Source organism: Leptosomus discolor, chromosome 12 (genome assembly GCF_034619465.1).
Source record: "Leptosomus discolor isolate bLepDis1 chromosome 12, bLepDis1.hap2, whole genome shotgun sequence".
Lineage (NCBI taxonomy): Eukaryota > Metazoa > Chordata > Aves > Leptosomiformes > Leptosomidae > Leptosomus > Leptosomus discolor.
In genome coordinates, this window is record NC_141402.1 from 2,665,549 (window position 1) to 2,688,753 (window position 23,205).

Consider the following 23,205-nt stretch of genomic DNA (forward strand, 5'->3'; position numbering starts at 1 on the left):
ATCTGTCCTCAGGGAGGTGAGAAAATGTGCTAGCGAGGAGAGTGACATGGCATCTTCGATATGAAAAAAAACCAAAGCCAAACCAGCACTTGCAGAGGCTGCACAGACCAGACCAGAAATTGCTGGTTAAAAACGTGATTTCCAGATCCATTAAAAAGTAATAAATACATATTCTTTTTCTTGGAATTATGTGGTGCCTTTCATGCCTTTAATATAACATCCTGGCGATACGAGTAACTATTGATGCGGCACTGATTCGCCAGTGGCAGAGTCAAATGTCCTCAGCAGTAGCTGGTTTATATTCCTCCTCAAGTATTCTGCGTTCTTTGACAGAGACCAAGGTCCCAACTCGTTCTGCAGTGTCAAAGCTGCATTCAAAACCACCCAAACCAACTCCAACCTTCCCCTTCTTTAGAGTGCCGTCCGAAGGGCTGGTGAGCCCAAGCTCTGGCCCAGCATGCGGTGGGAAGGGGGAAGATTCTTCCGTTTTGCAAAGAGGCAAACTGAGGCACGGAGCGGCGCAGTGATTACGCTAACACCAAACAGCGAGTCAGCGGCAGAACACGGCCCTCATTACAGAAATCCTCATTCCTCTTTGCCACCTCTCGTGTTCATCATTCACCTTCCGTCATGGTCTTGACGTTTCTATCCCACAGAAAGCGTTAACAGAAAATCTAGGGCACCGTCGCTGAGATTTAATTCTTGTATCTATGCGGAGACTTCAATCTTCATAAACTGCATTTTAGGCAACCAGCATTTCTGACTATTAAGGGCAGCAAAGTTAATCTTACTGCACCCAGACTTCTCTAAATGAGGGTGACCTGAAATAGTTCAATAGTGTCCACAAGCTCTGGGGGAATAAAGCTAGGATATACTAAAGAAATAAAGGTAGGAGCAACGAGACTGAATGGGGATGATGATGATGCTGATCCTGCTGATCCTGTGGCCTTCCAAAAGCAGGCTGAAAACACTCACCGAGTCCAAGAGAGGATGGTTCTTTGGAAACAGCCACGTTAAGCTGTTTCTTTAGACGACACCACCCATAGAAACAATGTAGTTTTACACCAAATGTTCTTATTGAGAAATACCTAGAAAAGTCCAGCCGACTTATTCATGGCAGGTTATCACAAGGCTGAATGCTAAACGCGGTTACTAACAGCGGATTTGATCTCAGCCATGCTCCAAGAATTAGTCTATAGTGTGATCTTTATTAATAAAAGTTAATTGAAACCAAAACTCATCCCTCAGGATTTCCCATCAATGAACACATAAAAAAAGCTGCACTAAAAAGCCCTGGAAAATACAGCTCCACAGAGAAAGGCACAATGGAAAGAAAAGCTCTCGCTAAAAATAGTGCTAGTCTTTTTGTCCCTGCGCAGGAAATGTCGGCACCACCAACTCCAGCGCTGAATAATGCTTTGTCTTTGGGAACGTTGTTCAGCGGGAGGCAAAAGTAAATCAACAGCCAATTCTGCTGAGGGAAATGAACATTTGCAGATGGGAAAATTGAGGCAAAGAGGATGAAGGGACTTGCCCAAAATGAAGAAAAGAAGTCCCTCTTGGTTACTGGTCATCTGTTCTGGTGGGGCACAAGAGGCCTCAGCTGGAAATGCCAAGTTTCACGGCCCAGAGGGAGAGTTTATTATATGTAAACCCAACAAAGGAAAATTGAATTGTCCCAGAAAGGTCTGTGTCTTTGTTTCTCGAAGATGTCAGAAGATGGTTAGGACGCTGAGGACCTTTTTCGGGGCTTTTCATTGCGAATTCAGTGGGAACTGGCACTAAATGCCAGCACAGAAATGTGAAGAAAAGGTGCTTCCAGAAATGCCATTGGGGCAACCCCCCAGCAGCTTGGTAGACACCCACCAGGCCAGGACACTGCTGCTTGGCAGCTTCTGCTGACCTTCTGCCACACTAGCTCCTGCAAAGCTGTGCTTTGGTTTGGTTTGAAACCCAACCTGACGCACCGGGTTGCCTGGTGGCTTTGCTGGGCGATTTGTTCAAGATGTCCTGACAATTTTAAGCCTCACGCCGCATTTTCTGATTACTCTTTGTCTCAGCAGATCGCATTTGAGCACTGTCCCATCAAGCACGGTGGAGCAACACACTTAGTATGTTGCGTACCAGCAAATTAACTGGGGTTTTTTTTTCACTTTTCTTAGCTCACGACTTTGCCTAGCATCTCTCCTTCGTAGGACAGAGAGAAAACAAGAACTAATCTTGCGGGTTTCATTACAATCATTTTAGATGAGGAGCCAGGGGGTGTCTGCAGGACCATGGAGTGATCCCAGCATCATCACAAGTGCTGTGCTTAAAGCTCTGACTTTTTTCTAGGACAGTTTGTTCTGGATCTGACTGAAACGGATGACAATAAAACTCGTACAAATTGTCCTCCTCAGCTTCTTTATCGCACGCTGTTCCACTGGTTTTATGCAGAAAAGCTTTCTGCAGGTTAAGGGATTGATCGTGCAAAGCAGAGAGCGTTCGTGGTCTGTCCAGCAACGCATGTACTCAACTATGAGCATGAGAAATATTTCGTTAGCTTCGGGGAGGTTATCTGCTAGACCTGAGGTAGTCTGGCCGAAGCAAGGAATACAGGCGTTGCAAAAGGTTAAGATTTGCGTTTTCCAGTCATCACTGTGTGTTATAAGTCTTCATTTTTACGTTGTTTTTCTAAGGAACCAAATCATTCCTTACGTGCCAATATTGATGTTTTGGTCCCTCACCAAAACGTTTGAACCAGCTGATCTCTTTTAGGTAGACAAAGATCATCAAGATATTAATTTCCTGTGATTTTTGGAAAAATAAATAGAAGGGAGGCAGCATGCCAGTATGGCTGCAGTGTATGCACACCTGTGCCACCTGAAACCAGAACATTTACCTGGCATTGTGGAAACGGTCACATCACTCCTTCAGGAGCTGTTCAGAGTATGAATGCTCCAATTGTCAGGGAAATTTTGACACTTATACTTTATTTAATATCGAGACATGGGGCCAGGAGAAACCCAGCTCATTTTTTAACATGTTTGAAGTCCTTATGCATGTTTTTGATCCACCTTCAAATTCAATTCCTGATTATTTTAAACCAACATAATAAAGTTCCTAGCAGATTTTTTTTTTTTTTTGGGGGGGGGGGGGGGGGTTTGTCTTGCAGTAGTTTAATTATTCAGCCTTCTGGAGAGGTTTACATCTTACTTTTCTGATCACAGTGTAAATACCTCGGAAATTAAATAGTCGTCATATAATTCAGTCCTGACTGCAAAAACCTAAAAGAAGAGTCTTTTCCTTTAACAGCAATAAGAGTGACTGTCACGCTGTAATAGCTTAAAATACATCGGAGATCATGTTTTTAAAGAATAAGAAAGATGTGTTCTAATGACCAGAGATGGCTTTAAAGTATTGCGAGAGCTCGGTTCAAAGCCCCTTGAAATGAATAACAGTCCTTCTGCTGACATTACTAATCTTTGAATCGGGCTCATTAATGTACTGCAGATATTATATCCCTAGCTGCCAAAAAGCTGAAAAAATTAGAATGTCGTCATAAAAATAGACATCAAATACATTTCTCTTCTGGGAATTAATACAGCAGTGAAGCACTTCGACGGCTATTCACTAGTGCTTTCTTACAGATATTTTCTTACTGTTTTTAAAGGAATTAACAGGGCAAGCAGTTAATCTCATCCAGAACTTTGCCTCCAGCAACGGCCAGTATCCAATGCCACAGAGACTGGGAAATGCTGGAATTGCTGTGATAGTTTTCGCTCTGGCACTGTAAATCAGTCCTTTCCGGGATGTGCTGTGCTGGTGGAGAGGAGGAAGGGTGGGAGGGGAAAGAGGGAGATTCAGGCAAGACTTTCCCATCTTTAGCTTCTCTGTGATTAATTACAGATCGATACTTCGTGCTCTCCGGCTTTTATAGCTCATTAACATCAAACGGTGTCAAGATATAAATTCGGTATATTGCTTGCCAGGAGCGAGGCGATGGCTAGAAGCAGACTCGTCAGTGTTCACCAGGGGATATAAACGAGACACAATTTAGTTGACCAGTTTGAATCCTTGGTAGAAAAATGACACCCAGGTTCTTCACCCGCGGATCTCAAAGCACCGTATGAAAAATATGTGCGGGCATGTGCCTATATATATGTAAGAGAAGGAGAGGGAGAGGAGGGAGACGCCGACTGTCGCTTTGGTCCTGTGTGGAGCTGCGAAGAAGCCAGCAACACGCAACCAGGCACTTATTTTTTCCCAGCCCTCGGGATCATTTTCAGGATGAGCCCCTCCCTGCCCGCGGGAAAGCGTCGCTAAATGCCCTCGTAAGGTGAAACCCCCCCGCCAGCTCCCAGCCCCGGCTCTGGGCAGCCCCAGCTCTGTCCCTTTAAGGAACCCAGCGAGTCGTGATGCTGCTGTTTGCGCCGCTAAATCCCCAGGAGTCCGGCTCAGAAACGGGCAGCTGTCTCTTTAAGTGTGATTTCCTTCTATTGTATTTGAATCGTGATCAGGAAAAAGGAAATGAAACCAGAGCCCCGGGGCTGAGCCCCGCGGTAATAATAACAATCCCCACCGCGCCGCGATGCTGATCTCCCCCGCCGCAGCGCATCCACCCGGCTCCGGAGCATGTTCGGAGCTGCCCGGGCACAAAGCCTGAGCGGAGCCCGGCGAGCCGCGGGCTGAGGCGGCGGTGGCGGCCGAGGCAGCCGCTTCCCGCCCTCCGGAGCCGCAGCCGGAGCCGGAGCCGCAGCCGGAGCCGGAGCCGCAGCCGCGGCGGCGGGAGCTGCCCCGCAGGAGGAGCGCGGCGGGGATGGGAGGTCAGAGCCGGCGGGCGGCCCCGCGCAGCCGGAGCCCCGGCGGGAGAGCGGCGGCGGCCCCAGCCCCTATTTCTCTCTCTCTCTCTCTCTCTCTTTGGTGTTGCAGGAGGAAATCCTGTGACTGTCATTGGGGGGCGGAGGGGGAACTCGGCTGGTGACAAGGCTTCGAGAGCAGACAGCCTCGGCGGGGGCAGCGGGGGCAGAGCCCACCACCGGCACGCTACAAAGGAACCATCCCTGCCAATGTCATCGGCCATCGAGAGGAAAAGCCTCGATCCTTCCGAGTAAGTGGCTGTTTTTTCTTGCACCCCCCCCTACCCCACACCTCGCCACCTCTCTCTCCCCGTCAGCCTTTTGGTGGCCGCTCATCACCCCCCCCCCCCCCCGGAGCCACTTGACCGCCGGCATTGTGTGCCCCGCAGCCCCCTTCCCTGCGGCGGGGATTGGGGGGGGGGGGGGGTCCTCGGCAGCAGCCCCCGCCGCTCCTTCCCCCTCCCCGCCCCGCCCGGCCAAGCCTCACCGGGGACAGCGGGCACCGAGCACCGGCAGCCCCAGCCCCGAGGGGGCCGCTAGCGGTGGGGGGTTGGTTGATGAGGGCTCCCCAAGTTGTGGGACGGAGCAGCCTCCCGGCGCGGAGAGGAGACAACCCCCCCCCCCGCCGCCGCCCTCCCCGGGCAGGGCATTTTCCAGACACTCATCCCACCCCGGGGTGCTGGGAAGGGCTCAAGGAGAGGGAGAGCATTAGAGTTTCCAAATCTGAAGGTGTTTTTCATGGGAAGGGACTCTCTCTGCCCCATCTTTGATCTGCTTCTGGGGAAAGGTCAGAGCTGTTATCTGGGGGTGCCCAACTTCCACATTTTCGTCATGCAACTTTCAAGAGCTTCTATAAACTGCTTGGGTGGGGGCAGGGTGTCCTGCAAAGGGCACGTAGAAAGGCTTGGTCAATGGGATGTAGAAGGTGAGAGAAGTTCCCTCCGTGGGTTTCCCACTCAGGGAAGGGACCTGCTGTCGTGTCCTGATCCCGGCTGTGCTCCGCAGCCCTCCCGGCCCTCCGGCACACACGGGCAGCCACCGGCGAGAGGCGCGGTAACTCAGCGTAAAGCCAGAGTCATCTCAGCCCTGTACATGCTAATAACTGCAGATACGCTGGTCCAGAATCGTGATAAGAGAGAAGAAAAAAAAATTATAAAATCTCCATTTTCAGATAATGCTTAACACATTGCTCTCAGTAAACTTGAGTCATTAGGGACTTGTTTCCTGTGAGACACTAAAAATGCCATTGCTTGAAGCCTGGAGTGAACACATGGGAACTGTTTCTTTTGTGGATGAAATCAATGCATTCCACGTTGCATCTGATGTTTTATATGTTACATTTTTTCTTGTTTTACACCGTTTTTTGAGAAATGTCAATCCAAGCTCCTGGGTGTACGATGTTCAGGTTTCAAAGTTTTAGTAATTTTTATTTATTTACCCACCTCGTGTTCTAGTGACTTAAGCGCTGGCTTAGAAATCTATAGACATCAAAAAGCTAATGCATAAACCAGCAGTTTTGTTCTGCGTAAACATCCGCCAGGCTTTTCCGGAATTTAGGGCTTTCAGAGAAACCTGGCTTGTGATTCCCGAACACCCGTATCGTGAAATATTTTGGGGTACATCTGAAGTTTCAAATAATGGATAATAAAGGATAATAATATGCATTTCCTTCAACTAGAAGGCTCTCAGAACTTGTCAGAGTGGAGTCCACACGTCAGGAAAGGGAGTATGGGGTCCAAAAGAATAAACCTGGAAAAACTAAGGCCTAATGTTCCCCATGATTTGAACAAAAACTCACGGGATGGAGAGCTGGTAGGAGAGGGATGTTATGACGCAACTCGCAGGGCACAGCAGTTTCAGCTCAGAAGAGTGAAAACCAGAACAGAATGTGTCAGATAATATCTTGGGGCTCAGCTTCCTTACGGATAAACTGCAAGGGCAGTTTCTCAGCGCAGTTCTTGGCCAGCGGTCGTTTCTTCCTGCTGAAGAAAGTAATTTTTGCCCAGAAAACCGCTGACCCAGTAAATAAGCAGGAGTAATATAATTTTTTTCCTGTTGCCTGCTGGAAACTGGGAGCAGCCCGATCCTTCGCTGTCAGTGCAGGTCTCCTCTGCCCCCACCAGCCTAAGGGAGGACAGACCAGCGCCAGAAACAAAGCGCTGGGGGCCTCTGGGTTAGAGCGAGAACCCAGAAGCGTATGAAACCCCGGGGGGCTGCGCTCTAACAGGTGTGGAGCACCTCGGTCACCATCCTGCGAAGCAGAAAAGCGCGAGCCTGCGCCTTCCGAGCCGCCAGCCACGAGTTTAAAATGAAGCAAGTGCTTAAAGGATCGATCCAATAGGTTTTTTTATTAACTTCCCTGGGGTTTGGGTGAGGCCCTCAGGCGCAGCACCAGGTCACCGCCAGCCTCGCAGAGCTGAGCTCAGACACCTTTCTTTTGATTTTTTTTGCTCTTTTTTTTTTTTTTTTTTTTTTTTTTTTGGCAGAACTTGTAAAATTACACAAAAAAGGCAAAGAAGAGAATTCCTTAAGAAAGTAGCTTTGAAAAAAAATTCTTGTTTTATCCCCAGGTATTACTAGAACCAGCCTAGATTTCAGAGCTTTTTAGAAAGGGAAAAAATAAGGTGCATGAACAGCCAGTGCTAATATCACAAAAAAGATTTGTGCCTCTTTTCACGCAGGGATGTGTAAATCCCAAATCAATAATTGTTTGAGCTATGTTAGCATAAACCCGTCCCAGGGATTCATGTCCTTAGCTGAAGGAAGAAAAGAAGGCTTGCTGCTAATGTGCGGTAAAAATCCTGGCTCTATTAAAAACAGCAGCAAAACTTAAAGCAGTTGGGCAACAGTCTCATCTGTTGTATTTATTCATTTCATGCTGTTCAGAGAAATGACATCCCCGGACTTAGGCTTCAAATTTACATTTCCCAACGGAAAGTGGACCGCATGTAAAATCCCCAAGGTGCCTTTTCTAGTCCTGTAGCCCTCGGTGAGACAGAAATTCCCTTTGCTTCCAGCGGCACCGCAGCCAAACCTTGCAAGCTCACATTTACAATATGGGCTTATGTATTTTGGGGGTTCGTGCACAGATGCTTTATGGTACTGCTGGGGTTCTTTGGTAAGTTACAGGTGAACCCAGAGGTTTTCTGTGTTGATTGGGTCACTTACGGTTGTTTACAGACCAATCTTTAAAATCTTGTGGGGGAAAAAGAGCATTTTTGTATGGAAATGAAAGCATTGCTACGTGTTGTGGACAAACCAGAATGATTTGAAAATGGGAAGAATATAGTAAGAACTTTGTGGTTGTTGGCATTCGTCAGCCTGCAGAGACATAACCAGCACGTCTGTGAAACGGGGAATCCAGGTGGCTTTTCGATCGTGCTTTTGAGAAAGCGCAATCTTTAATTATGGAAGACTCATGTTATGGGAAATGTATTTCTTTTGTAAGAAGGGCATAGACTGAGACACATGACTGAGCAATTCATGTTCTGTCCAGCAGAAGGAAAATTATGTATCTACACAGACACCAATGTCCTAGTAAAGCAGTAGATGCCGTTGCCGTAATGGATACACACGGGTGATACAGAGATTGCCACGTTTACACGTTGTTCTTTGAAGGAAAATTTAAAAAAAAAATTAGTTAGTAAATCTTTGGATGCTCTTACATTTTGACTCCTTACATTTTAAGCTGTTCTTTTTTTTTTTAAAGCCAAAGAAGAGTGAAGTCCTGCTCCCTCTCCCATCAGAAGGGGATAAATCATTTACTCCGCTGGGAGAAAAAACGAGGGTGTGCTCCCTGTTCTAACTTGACCGATCTTGTATTTCGTTTTTCCTTCTCCTTCTTCTCGTGTGGATGCTTTCAGAGTTCTTTTTCCTTCTCCAATGATTCTTTCACTCCCTCAGGGAGCCGGTGGATGAAGTCCTCCAAATCCCCCCTTCGCTGCTGACATGCGGCGGTTGCCAGCAGAACATCGGGGACCGCTATTTCCTGAAAGCCATCGATCAGTACTGGCACGAAGACTGCCTCAGCTGCGACCTGTGCGGCTGCAGGCTCGGAGAAGTGGGGAGGCGGCTGTATTACAAACTGGGCAGAAAGCTCTGCAGAAGGGACTATCTCAGGTACACCACCCACTCGTTCCACCCTCGCTCCCCTTCTTTCTATCGTTTCAGCTTTGCTTACTCGTTTAATTAGCACAGCTAGTGAGCAAAGAGCCATTAATTCTTGACTGCTCTTAAGTGTAAAGCCCGACAGCAGCCACAGTTGTACCACTGCACCCTTTGCAAGCTCACGTTTACAATATGGACTCATGTTTTTGGGGTTCGTGCGCAGATGCTTTATGGTACTGCTGGGGTTCCTCGGTAAGTTCTAGATAAATCCAGAGGTTTTCTGTGTTGATTAGGTCACTTTGAGTTGTTTATAGGTTAAATCTTTAAAATCTGGTTGGGAAAAAAGCACATTTTCGATTGAAAATGAAAGCATTGCTACATGGGCAAGAAAAGAATTATTTGAAAATGTGAAGGATACAGTAAGAACTCGTAGGACGTTGGGGTTGTTGGCGTCTGCGCAGATAGAGCCTGATAGCTCCAGGTAAACCACGCAGTGTCAGCGTGGGATTCTGGCAAGTAGAAATTGGGAAAAGGTGATGAATTTCAGCAAGCTTCCCCTGAACTGGCGACGAACCTGTTCCCCCCACGGGTTTTAAGAAGTTGTGTGCTTCTCCAAGCATTGCCTTGGGGCTGCAAGGTGTGTAAAACCAGGTGCCAAGATCGGCGACTGATGGAAGATCATTTAGTTCTCTCATTTAAGAACACGGTATCCAAGGTAACTGAATTCCGTTCATTTTCCTGATGCAGTAATATCAGCTCTGTAAGAGATGGGTGACTCCACCAGCCAGCAGGGCTGCTGGACCTGCTTGGGGGCTGAAGTCACTGCCTTTGATACACGGATTGATCCCTGTCTTTTTCTGCATCGCTGGTAAAGTTGTCTGGGACACTTGAAGCAGAAGGACGTGGTGGGCTGTGTGTTCCTTGCAAAGTGACAGCCAGTACAGGGAAGTTTGATTGCACTCATTTGGATCCAGTGGATTTTTAGCATTCTTAAGCCTGGTCCTGAACAGACAAGAATTTGCACATTTTGCTGAATCGGATCCTCCAAATACAGGTTATTTTCAGTAACATCTCTCTGCCTGTCTGTTTTGCCAAAATGTGTAAGTAGAAGGATTAAACTGAGATTAAGGTATTTCACAAAAATTGATAACAAAGGATCGTTACGGTCTTGATTACAATTGAAGTGTATTGCTCTTTGCCGTGCTGGTTGTGTGCGGTTCCTTCTAATGGAGCCCTAATGTGTCAGGAGGTCTGTGGAAGAGAATAATGGTACTTGACTTTTTTTCAGCTACCTCACTGAAGGCTAATGACCTGCCAATAAAAACTAAACCAAAATCTCAGTGGAGTTCCTAATTACGGTGTCCCTGAGCTTTACTGATGGGAATTTTGCTACGCAGAAACTAAGAACTGCGTTCTGCTAACGGGACCACTTGTGAATACTCCCCATACGCGACAGTCCAGCAGCGATCCAGTGTTAATTACACTTTCCAAATACTTTCCATCGTAAAATGGTGGCAACAGAAAGTATGGCGATACAATGAACATATTTTCTTGCCGTGGAAGTCAACGTTTTGGTTTGTTCAATAATGCAACATCTAATATCTTCCCTTATTAATGAAAAATTTTGCAACCTTTGTGTGACCTTAGTGTTACTTTCGTTGGGCAGAAGTAAACACTGACATCTCCTGGCAGACGGAAGAAATGATGTCTTTTCCCCTTAAAGATCTCTTAATTTAGCGGGCATCCTTTTTCCCGTTCAGAAGGTGATATGAAGCAGGCACAGCCCATGTAAGAGAAGGGTGGGAGGTGGAAAAACTCCTAGTATGGAAACTTAGAAGTCAAACTCAATCGGTGTATACTTTGAACAAGTAATACGTAACATTGCTCCCCCCTTTTAAGAAAAAAAAGTATTCCTGCTTATTTATTAATGATTTGACTTGCAAGCTCTGTAGCCACCAGACTGCTCTGAAGGTTGACGCTCACATGTAGCTGAGCATGTCGCACTGCTCCAGCTGAACGGTAGTGCATGCTGCGAGGGGGATACAGATCTAGCGCATTCATCAGAGGCTCCTTTTAATAGACAATACCACCATGAGCTCAGCGGGGCTTCTCAATGTGGCTTAAAGACTGCTCCACATCATAACATTGTTTGGGCGAGCACAGGGATCTAGAAGGTCTCCGCATGTATCTTGAAGCGCAGCAGGAGTGACTTTGTGGGTGTAGAAATGTTTGGGTTTGAAAGAATCTCCGATGTGGAGGCAGCGACAAGAGAGGGGAGTCTTAGACCACGGCTTGTGCCACCTCCTTTCTGTAAACTACAATAGCAACAGCTGAAGACGGGCAGAATTGATCCACGGAAAGGTAATTTCTCTCGATCACAGGAGTGGGAGTGTTAGCGTGGGACAACTTTATGCCATGATCCGGGGAGCCTTTACTCCTCCTGAAGCTGCTCAGCAATTTGAGATAAGGTCATTGATCAGAGAAGTCAGTTATATTGAAAATAGGTGAGGACCTTGCACTTTGTACTTCAATTTCTGGTATTGCAAAGTTTGGAGTTCTGCTCGGCAGCTTTCCGTGTGACCTCTAACTCGGCAATACTATGACCAACGGATCAAGGCAGCGGTGGTGTGTTCTTGCTTTGATTTGTTTTTTCCCCATCTCCCCAGCAAAGGAACTCTGCTTACTTCTCTACTGATGTTTTTTTAGGCTCTTTGGCCAAGACGGCCTCTGCGCCTCCTGCGACAAGCGAATCCGGGCTTACGAGATGACCATGCGGGTGAAGGACAAAGTGTATCACCTTGAATGCTTCAAATGCGCTGCCTGCCAGAAACATTTCTGTGTTGGGGACAGATACCTCCTCATCAACTCGGACATAGTATGTGAACAGGACATCTACGAGTGGACTAAGATAAATGGAATGATCTAGCAAAGACACGCCTCCATAGTCTATAACAGACATCTCTCGGGCGACACCGATGCATAGCTGCAGTGAGGAGATCATCACTTGAGCTGTGGGCTTTGTCTAAAATGGGGGGAAAATACCACGGAGTCGGCCCTTTGCAGGCAGTGCTACGTAGAATCTAAACTACACTTAGGTGAAGAAGGGAGACCGAAGCAATAGTAGATAGACTGACTTCTGTTATAGAGGCGTATGGACCATAACTGACATCAGCCACGTAGGCGAGAGTCGGGGAACGAACACAACGCGATGACGAACTCTCATAACTGGAAAAAGAGTAGGGACTTCTGTAAAGAGATGTGATGGCTTTGTCACCTGCAGACTAGGATTGTGCAATTGAATTTTCTTTTCGTCTTGTTTTAGTTACTGAGTTTAGACGACAGCTCCTAATGTAGACAGGAGGAAGGATGCGGGGAGAAAAGGGCCATCGCTTACATGGTCATTCTGTACGGCCTTACACTCCGTGTAGGAGAGAAAGCGGGAAGAGGGTGGGAGTTATTTTTGCATGGATTTTTTTTTTTCCTTTGAGAATGAACAGTGCATCCTCTAGTCCCAAACTCTTCTTTAAAAAAATCCTGCTGAATAGTTGTTTTCAGGCACTGCTGTTTCAAGATGAGATGTTCCACAGATCATTTCTATACAAATATAAATCTAAAGAGTTGTTCAACTATTTTATTAACTTAGATTATATCGATAAAATATTTGTTGTGTGTAGTAAGACTCTGCAGCTTTAATAAAAATAACAGAAGGTTTGAGTGTCGTTATTTCTCTTTTTTTGGAGCTGGACTGGATTTTTTGTTGCTAGTATTTATTTACTTTTCGTAGCAGGGTTTCTACACTTTGTCTACGGCTGAATCCTGCTGGCCCCACTTCAGGTTGCGTTTCAAAGCAATAATGTGCGAACACTGCGGTCTCAGTAAGCCGTGCCGAGTTCTTCGTGCTAAGGAGAAATTAGTGTTGTAGGAGAAATCAGAGGGAGGTGTGTGACACTGAGGCTCTCTGGTGTTTATGAGGATGTTTTGAGGCTGGTGGTCCACAGAAAAATACATTTGGGTGCTACTTCACAACAAAGACAGAGGCTATCTGATCTCACAGGAGACCATGTAAGATTAGGGTCTCCTAGAAAGGTAGCTCGTCCTGATTTTGTCCTGGATTACTGAATCCAGTATAATATCACTGCAGCCAATCAAACCTTGCTAGTATTTAGAAAGAATTAAGTTCAGAGCCTTTCCTGCAAAGACTGTTGTCACTTGCTTCTTAAGCAAAAGGAAGTTTCTGAGCATTATGGTAATACTAAGAACACGAGAAGCCCGCCTGGCCAGACAAAAGGGGACATTTGGTTTCTTGCTCCCACAGAGACAAGTAGCGGGTGTTCAGGCAAGCAGGGGGTGGCCGCTGCACGGGGCCTTTCCAGCTCGCAGGAAGGTCCAACGAGCTTTGTGTGAACTTGCCTCCAGAGCCCTCTGCCTAACACCGACCCACAGACCCACTCTCTGTGAGTTTGCCCGGTCCCTTTTCTTGACTCTTTGGCTTCCGCAAAGTCCCAAAGCAACGATTTTCGCAGTTTGTCAGTTTGTACAGTGTTTATTTCAAAACCTGGTGACCGGTTGACCACCATACGGCGAGAGAGAATGAATGGTCATTTCCTATCGCCCTTTTTTTCCCCACTATCCTATTCCTGCCAACTTGTTTTTTCTGAGATGAATAGTCTAAGTTCCTTCAGCATGAAAGCTGTTTCACGCCTCTTATAATCTGTTTCTCATCTCTGTATGTTTTCTGGTTCTACATTATCCTTTTTTAAGAGAGTCACTAGAACTGCAAGTTGTGTTCAAATACACTAAAAAAATAATGCTTATAACACAGCTGAACAAGTCTGACAGTCCACTCAGAAGATGTTTGGCATGTCCATCCACCCCATCAGTACTAACACGTAAGGCATAGCACCTAAGCATACGGATCTCTATCCCTCTGATTATTTTCAATACACTTGTCACCTAAGGGGTCTCTCATCCAAGTGGCAGTACGGACCAACGACATCGTTTTGCATTTTACAGTGGATATTCTGAGAGCTCTTTTTTCTTTTCTTGCTTTTGTTGTCACCACTAGCGTTGGGGACAAAACCTTTAGATCTTATTACCAGTGAAATTGGAAACTATACGTAATGAGATCGTGCTTGAAAAGTACAGTTTGAGGGCGCTTGATTCAGGTCTCCTCAAGTGTTATGCTGACCTCTGGAGGCCACAGGCAGCTGGTTATAATGATAATTCTTAGCCTAAAATGTATCCCTGCCAGCACAGGCAAGAGAGCTATGTACCCAAGGGAAATACAGCTATCGACTCTCTTCGCCCTCAGGGGCTCCTTGCAAATATTTGGTCCAGCTGGAAACGAAGTCTCAGGATCCCTGTTGGTTTACGCAGCTCGGTGGATGCAACCAGGATGCTAACCCAGGGTGGAGGCCCGCAGTCGTTCTTCAGGTTGGTGTGCGGGAGCATGTACGGCGAGCTCTGCATCAGCAGACAAGGTAGTGCCAACAGCTTCATGGCAGCTGCCTTTAAAGCTTTCGAGGTCATCATGGCCCGCCACGCCGCTGTGACGTCCCTCTCAGAGCGGCTCTCCTTTCGCTCCTTCTCCTTTCCCCCAAAAAATATACCACAACAGCACTCTTGTACGAGCAGGGCAGAGAAATGCTTACGGCTTCATGAGTATCTACTGGTTCATAGTAAGAAAAGTTTGCAGATGATGGCAACCAGCTGTAAAGCTGGGTTTTCTGTAGTCATACGCTAATGACGGAGATGAACAGGTACCAAGGGGAGTGTTGTACACTGGGGAGACTGGGACTCCGCTCCATCCCGTGGCGCTGCCAGCTGAAGGGTCTCTGGACGAAGACTACGTGTTTCAGCTCATAGGTAGCCATCTGCGGGTGGTCCTGACCGTGCGAGGGGCAGTGGGAGATAAAATGAGCCGCCCTTTGACAAAGAAAGCCGTGATTTTGACTTTGCAGTCATTGCTGTGAAGAGGTTTGGAGCCGCATCCTGATCTCCTGCAGCATGACGGTGTAACTGACCCTAAACCACCTGCAGTCCCAGTTACACCAGGCTAAGGATAGCATCGACGTGATCAGAATCAATCAGGGTATCGTTACCAGTAAGAGTTATCACACACGTTCCCTAAACCCTTTCCAGTGTAATTTTTAAGCTTTTTCAGGCATCCTGCAGAGCTGATTTCTATGATTCCACCTCACAGAGAGGTTTGACTGAAAATTTAGTGTAAGGGGCCTCATTAACATCTGGGCTGAGGTTAGGTAAGAGTGCCGATAGTTCAGGGAGGCTTTGTGGTTTTGCACTAATGACAGCAAGTTGCCTGTTTTGTTCTCACCTTAGAAAGTATTTCCTGTGTGACTTTTGGCAATGTAGTTAAATATTCTGCTTCTCAGTTGCCTGCCTGTAAAATGGAGAGATTATCACTTATTCTGTAAAATATAATTTAAAATTTCCTAACGGAAATACACTCATTATTTTGCGTAAAGTATCATTTACACAGGAAAACACTTCAAAATCGAAATGAACATACTTGTAGAGGAATGATGCTCCGGGGTCCACAGTGGATATTCTTGTTTTGTTATACGACCACCTTGTCTATGTAACTTCAGAAAGGGCTTAAGCTGAACTGGAAAATGACAGCTTGTGCCAGAAGAAGAGCCTCCACCGGAGCAGTAGTATCGCTCCACCCATGTAATTATACCAGTCTGTTGGTGGACCTTTCCCCGCCAGATTCCTAACTCTCGCTCTCTGGAGCCAGGAGGAGGGAGAACAGGTTTCTTTTGGAATCAGTGTAACCAACACTTCACCTTTGTCCTCATCTCAAGTATGTAAGGACTCTCTCCTGAAATCACAAGAAAACAAAATATTCCAAAAACAATGGTGAAAATAAAAGCCAAGATGATTTAAAGGCGGAGGCAAAAAGCGCAATAATCTGAATATGACTTCATCAGCTGATATTCAAATGCATCGTCCTTTATATGTTTTCAATATCAGCAGTATTTTAAAAGGCATATCATCCTTCAAGATTTCCATTCTTTGTCCCCATTATTCAATGTCATGGTAGGAAGATGAGAGCATTACCATCGATATCACTTTTTAATTCCATGCCCTTGAATAAGGGCAATAAGAACCCCACATAATAGAGTTTTCAGCGGAGAGAGTAAATGGGAATCGGTTGTTAATTCAATACGGGATACAGAAGCTGTCTCTCCCATCTCTTTTTCTCAAGGTAATACTGTGCCTCCAATTGTCATTATACCCAAGAATCAAATTATTTGAATTCTGGACACATCAGCACAAAACTGAAGACTCCCTGCCAATTTCGTAGCCTGCTTGGAAGAGAACATCAGAGAGCATCACTCATTTATACGACTGCCAGCCTGAGACTGTAAATTCAGAAAACAAGAAGGCCTCAGGTGCTGCACTTTAACACGTCTTTCTGCTCCCGAATCACCCCCCCCTTACCAGCCCCATCACGCACAAGGTAACATTTTATCTCTGAAAGGCAAAGCTCCCAGGCATCTGCCAGGGCGAGCATAAACTCCGTATGGCCTGAATGTGAATTGAAAATGAGGCTATTAAGTATATTAATTGATAACGGTCCCTTGTGACTTTGAAGGAGATTCATGACACTCGGAAAAATAATCTATAAAGATTGTTGTTGCTCTAAAAAGACACTGCAGCATCAGCTTATTTCACTTGCAGCAGGTTCATCTCCTTTATAGAACATACTGCACTGCAGGCAAAGGGAATTTTAATGGGCACCGGAAGAAAAGATCTATTCCTTTGTCCCACGACAAAAAAAGAAACTATAAAAAGACAGAGAACAGAGAGATTGAGATATGATATCAGCAAACATTTAAGGAACTATAATTAAATTAAGATTCAGAGGGCTGTCAATGAGATGAAGATTAAACTGGCGGAAAGTTGAACCTTGTTTGAAGCAACTTGTTCCCTCCTGCTACAGGTTGTTTTGTAGCAGGCTGATGAGAAGGCACATCTCTGAAAGGTTCCTAATAAACCGGCGGATCTCTGATGATTAATTAATAAACATATTTTGCAGGAATATAACGCTTTTCAAGTGCCCTGCAAGCATTAACACGTTAATGAGTTACTCTTCCCTGTTTTCCCACAAGCCCTGCCTCATAGGTGGGGAAACTGAGGTACGGATGAGCACAATCTGCTTAAAAACCACCCAGTAACTCAGCCAAACCTCTACGAGAGCAGAAGTTAGATCTCTTGGCTTGAGTGTGACCATTCAACCCCGGGCGATTTGGCAACCACTGACGATGCATGGCCTGACCTGTCCGACAGTGGGGATCTCAGATACGCTCTGAGCGTCACAGAGCAGTCGCAAGTAGTACTTCATAGAGATACTTTCTATGAATTACGCCTGACAGTGACAGACATCCCTCCCTGCATGACACACAATCTGGCACAGAAAGCTCAGCCGTGTTTGCGGAATGGGGAGTTACCAGCCCGTGGGGACACTGGGGCATGGGTGGTAAAACCCCACGAACTTCTGCTACAATAAACGCGTTTAATGATATCTATGGCTTATTCTTAAAAACAAAGAATGACCCAGGGTTTCACTCTCTGCAGCCATAGCCGAGCAATGCTTGAAGCACCCTTAAGCCCCCTGATCTGTGTTCTTCGCCAACAGCAAAGGGAAGATAAAAACGCTCCTATTAAAGTGTTTCTCTATCAAAAATTTAGTTTTCAAATATTTAATTTTTGAGGGGGATGAAAACCAGATCATGCATGAAAATCCCATTTAAGATTTTCAGGGAAGAGACTTCTCATTTTTTAATGAAACAGTTTAATACACTTTCTGCTGAAAGCTTCCTGATGATCTCTGCTCTCTCCCTGGTATGTTCTGGTTACATTTCTAGATCAGCATAACACAGTGAAGCCTGTAACCGAGGGTGAATGGACTGCAAGAAATTTGGTTTCTGTGGAGGTGCTGGAATGGAGGGACAATGATGGATGCTGTAACAGGAGGGACTGGAGGGGTGGAAAGTAGCCATTGCTCTGCGGTGTTAAGAAAGGAGTAACTTTTTAAAGCCACGATCCACGAGAACGAACTCCTTTTGTAGTCCAGTAGCTCTGTCCCAGCTACCTTTCACTCGCTTCCCCAGATGTTTCCCCTTCAGGGCTGTATCTTCTTGGGTTGGTTGGTAAAAGCTCACACGAAGAAGGCTACGGAAGAAGCCTGAAAAGCAAGGCAGGCTTTTGTTTTCTTGCTTCGGTTAATCATCGCCGCCTTCTGCCTAAGCAAAAACATTTCTTTTGCGTGAAAGCTACCGCAAATGTTTGCCAGGCTACTCAAGGCGAGAAGAGATCGGGAAGCAGCGGTGCAACAGACCAGCAAACCAGTGCCTGAGATACCAGCAAGGAGGCCAAAGCCCCCAGATATAACAGCTGAGAGTTTAGAGGAGTGTATTCATAACCGGCCGATGATCCTTATGTTAGTGAAACCCTGTACGGTGACCCCCGCTCTCGGTGTGCTGCTTCACAACATGAGGTGCCGGTGAGAGGATGTATTTTCCCTTTCTATGGCAGCAGATTTGGATGCTTGTTAGTACAGGGAGTAGCTTCCCAGCCATGACAGCTGAACCCTTGACTACAGCCTCCAGCCTTCTGACTTTTTTAGACCCCTGATTCTGCGCTGGGATTAGGGGTTTGGTTTTCTCCTCTCCTCAGACACGTGTCTTGTATCTCATATCAGATACTTTACCAATGTATTTCACAACAGCTGTGAACTGGTTTTGAGATACAGATTATTTACTTATTACATTTATTTTAAAGAGACAACCACAGTAAACCTGAAATTCTTCTTCCATAAGACACATAGCCTTCAGTCTGACAGTATCTTCAAGCATCTTGACAGCTACCCAAAACAGAGCTTAGCTATCATGTTGATATGTCATTAAAAAGATCTACAACCCGCAATCATCAACCTAAGGACGCTTTGCAACACCAGGAAATTCTTGGTCGGCTTGTGAGACAACGCTCCATCATGTGGTTCTGGGTTTTTTTGCAGTCGGCAGGTGCGAGCGAGCACTGAACGAGCTGTGGTGCAGTCGCCCTGGAATTCTTGGAGCTGGACCAGCAGTGACTTTGACCCAACGTGCATGAGAAGCGTGTTGTTCGGCTGATAAGGAAACTGAGAACGTGCATCAGCAAATACAGTTTGTTTATCCTGTAATAACTGTTTTTGAGTAGTACAAGCAAAAAAGAGGCTGGGTCTGCACTAGACAGATAAGAGCTCTGACCAAAAGGACGACCAAAGGTTGCACCAAGCTTCCTGGAAACTTCAAAAGAGAAGCCTTCGGTGGGAATGGATGACTAAGGGAATTGCAAAGGGCTTCTGGAGTCTTTTATCTTTGTGCTACCTCTTCAAATCCTCTCAACACTTCACTCATGTATTGTTGCCATCGTCTGATGAATGTACGCTGGGTTCAGCCTTGTTCCCACTGCACAGGGGTTTGTAGCTAAACAAACCCACCGCGACGGCCACGGCGAACTGATCACCTCGTTAACAATCTCAGCTAATAACCTAAAGAAAGAGTGTGTGGAGCTGAGAAGTGCCCTGCTACCTGGTTCATACAGGTGGGGATTTTCAAGTCAGGAAAGACTCGATAGCAGCAGAACTTTCTCTAGGGGTGCTTTATTACTCTCCATGTTCCTCGGGTAAAGAAAGACTTTCTGAACTCCCACACAAAGCAACGAGGGCCCCAGCACTTTCCATGAGACCATGAAATATTCCTCCAATCCTTGCTTTCAGCAGGGTCTTCCGCACATCCCTCAGGCCGTGAATCGTGTCGTTGCATCTTGAATCACACACAGTGAAAAAGCCGTAAGCACATGAAATTATAAATATTCCTGAGGCTTTATTACTGCCTTTTTGGACCAAGTTGTTTGAAATTAGCAATCTGGGACTCCTGTGAACTTTGTCAGTATTAATCCAGCACGCACAACTGTGGGGGTACAAAACCCGAAAGCGGGTATTAGCATTGCTGGCCTGTGATGAAGGCACCTACTGATAACCCACTGCACTGAGCCTCTCTTCTACGCTATCTGCTTAATTTAATGTGTTAGCTCTCGGAGGCAACAAGCATGCCTTTCCGTGCTATTCACACTCTGTAAAGTAAGTGAATTTTATTTTTGATACTTTCTCCGGTTGATGTTTACATTTGTAGCGGGATCTTACATTTGATTTATGTGAAAGAGGATGATGTGAAAGGAGAACCAACTCTGAGCTAAGCAACCCCGGGAAAGAATAAAACTTGGTTATGCCAGTTTGTGTCAATGCAGAATCTTTCCTCTGAAGGAGAAAGCCCAGTCTATCAAAACTACTCTCTAACTGGGATTCCAAACTCTGCAAACACACGGAAATATTTTAGACCCATTTCAGAGCTAAGAATCTCAGACAAAAAGATTTGCTAATAAAAAAAAGATAAGCCTGAAGTCGCAGAGCACCTTGACTCAGAGCTGTGCTGGGCAAGATAGGGGAGGACCGGAGGTGGCTTTTTGACAACCTCAGGCGATCGACGTAGACAAAAGCATCCGCATTGGGCCGTGTGACAATTCCAGGCAGACCGGGCACCGTTACATGGCCACAGTGCTCCTTCCCCGGCTCATCTCCACATCAGGACCTGCGGGGGTCCGATGCACGAGGACAGGAGGCTCCAGTCCAGCTTGCGACCTTCCGTGCTAAGGGCCCTGCCTGGATCACTGCACGTGGTGAACCTTGCAGGGTCCGGAAGGATGAAAGCTGGGAGTCGACTCCAGCTACGGTTGTTTCGAGTCTTTCACTGTAACCACTAGATAAAGTCCGTTGGTTGAATTCTTGGTGATTCCTTTGACTTCATTTTACCTTGAAGCTGTCAAGGCTAATTTACCATCGTGTGAGAGAGATTCAGGAGGGGCGTTGCTGTTGGCTGTCCCTACGAGGCAGTAATGAGGAAGGGATGTTTGTTAAACCGCTGCTTCATTCCGTCAGAAGGCAGCCTGAAGCCGTACTCTGACAGATATCCCATTTGTTGCTAAAATGTCTGACAAGCTCCCACGTAATAATTAGTTTATTCACGTGCACATGTCACTGAAGTTCTGGCTCTGATCCCTTTAGCTACCTGCCTGTCATCTTTCAAATCTCAGCTGAGATTCACTCCTGTGAAGCCTGAAAAAGCGATTTGGTTATCAGTTCATGTGTAAATCGCCCACCTTTCAAACCGAACTACCTCTATGTTTACGTGAGTCACTGGAGTCGCTGCACGACCACACAGCTTCAAATTTTCTTACCTTATGCCTCCCGTGCTCTTTATTACAGCCACTCACTGTGTTCTGGTTAATTTTGGATGATCAGATTTCCACGCGAAGGTCATTGCCTGGATGTTCCTGTGAAGCCCTGACCTTATGGCTTCTTTGCTACGGAAAAGAACAAACCCAATAATAACAGCGTCCACAAATTTTCTGGACCTCAGCTTCTGTCTTACCACCAATTCCCCAAGCTGTCTGCTCTCCTCAAAGTCCTAGTTTTGACCATTTATTGTTGTCCATTTAGAGCACTAGGAAGCTGCTCTTGGGGCATGTCGACCATCCCTTTGACCAAAATCTTAGCGCATTAGGTGAATTTCAAGAGATGCTTAGCACCCGGTGGTAAAGATCCTTAGTGTGTTGTTTCATTAGATTTTCAGTGAGTAAAACTAAATGAAGGATGCTAAAAGCCCCATCATCTTTCCAAGATTGAACATGGGACGCATGAAATTCTCAGCCCGAGGAACACCTCTGACAGGTTCAGCTATTTGGGCTCTACGACGGGTGATAACGGAAGGGCAGGAGGTAAGAACGAGTGTGGAACTGCTGCGGTTCAGACGATCAGCAGCACTTTACAAAACTGTGGTAACTTCACTCCCTGCGAATAAGTGCCCGCCTCAAGCACATGCTCACACCAGTTGCCGTCACCGGTATCTGCCAAACCCACAGTCTCCTGGCAAAGTACTTTTCCTAATTTCTCATCTTTCCATGCACTGTGGCAGATCTTGAGAAATCATTCAGTTATTTTTCTGTAGCTTGGCACATACTTGCCATGATGATTCTCCCTTCTTTAATCCCCCGATTTCCTCAGTGGTGTGCAGATTTGGAGGCATTTATGCAACTCGGCCATTTTGTGCAGGTATAGTTAAAAATTGAAGAGCAGTTATGAACTTTTGAATGGTGATGTTACAAATTGCCCCTTTTTTGAACGGAAGATGATCACTGTGATATGTGATTATCAAATCTGCTAATTTCATAAATTGTTGTGAGTTTTCGGCTTCCTCAGCAAAATCATGAACACACCTTTCTAATTCTTTTTGTATTTTCTTCTGTTACAATTTCTACTTTGTCCTCAAATCTTATTTGGCTTCCTTTTCACGCACTGAATTATTTTATTTCAGAAATTCCAGAAGTGTTTTAATTGTTCAGTGTAATACATTGTCTTGGTTTGAAAAGACAGGTGTCTGTGGAGGAAGGCAGGAGCCTCCCTTGAAATGGAAAGTGCAACCCCCTTCCCTCCAAATTATTATAATTTTGAAATTAACGGGCCTTCAGGCAAAGATATGGGGAATAGGAATAGCAGTTCTTTACTAACATATATATATATATAACACAAGGCAGGGAAAAACAAACAACCCCCTGGTTTACACTGACAGAGTCAGGAATACAACCTGACACCCTGTTAGGGTGGCAGTAGCAGTCCGATAAGATGCTGGCTGCAGTCCTCCTGAAGCGATGGGTGTAGTGCTGTTGAAGCAGCGATCAGGTAAAAGAGTCTGGTCTTCCTCCGAAGGTCCAGTGGTCGGCAGGTAGCTCTTGTCCTCTGGAACTCCAGTGGGGGGGAAAGCTCCTCTGGGAATCCAGTGGAAGAAAGGCTGCTAGGGTGTTCAAAATCTCCGTTTTTATTTGGCATGGACTGCTTGGCTCCTTCCCCCACCTCCCCGGGCGGAGCCTCTCACACTGGGATGGGGAGTCGTGAGGCAGTTCCTTGATGGGCCATGAACAGGAGATAGCCCAGGAGCGAGTTCTCGATGGGTCAGGCGATAAGGCATTGTTGTGCCCAGTAACAGGAGATAGTCCAGAGGGGGGAGGCAGGGAGCACCGCCCCACCTGGTCTCAACAGCTCCTCAAGATGGTAATAGAATATTTTTTTCCTTTTGGCACATTTTACACTGTAACCCAGGACATACATGCTTTATGTTGCGCACGAAGGATAACATAT

General features: G+C 46.1%; 1 protein-coding gene across 1 annotated transcript; it reads left to right on the top strand.

The window, feature by feature from the left end:
- The first annotated feature begins 5,013 nt into the window (after window positions 1–5,013).
- Window positions 5,014–12,656, top strand: LMO2 (LIM domain only 2). The gene is made up of 3 exons (XM_086472118.1): window positions 5,014–5,089; window positions 8,742–8,957; window positions 11,652–12,656. Exons 1-3 carry the CDS (start codon window positions 5,049–5,051, stop codon window positions 11,869–11,871), a joined length of 477 nt encoding a protein of 158 aa, XP_086328244.1. The 5' UTR covers window positions 5,014–5,048; the 3' UTR covers window positions 11,872–12,656.
- The last annotated feature ends 10,549 nt before the right edge of the window (window positions 12,657–23,205 follow it).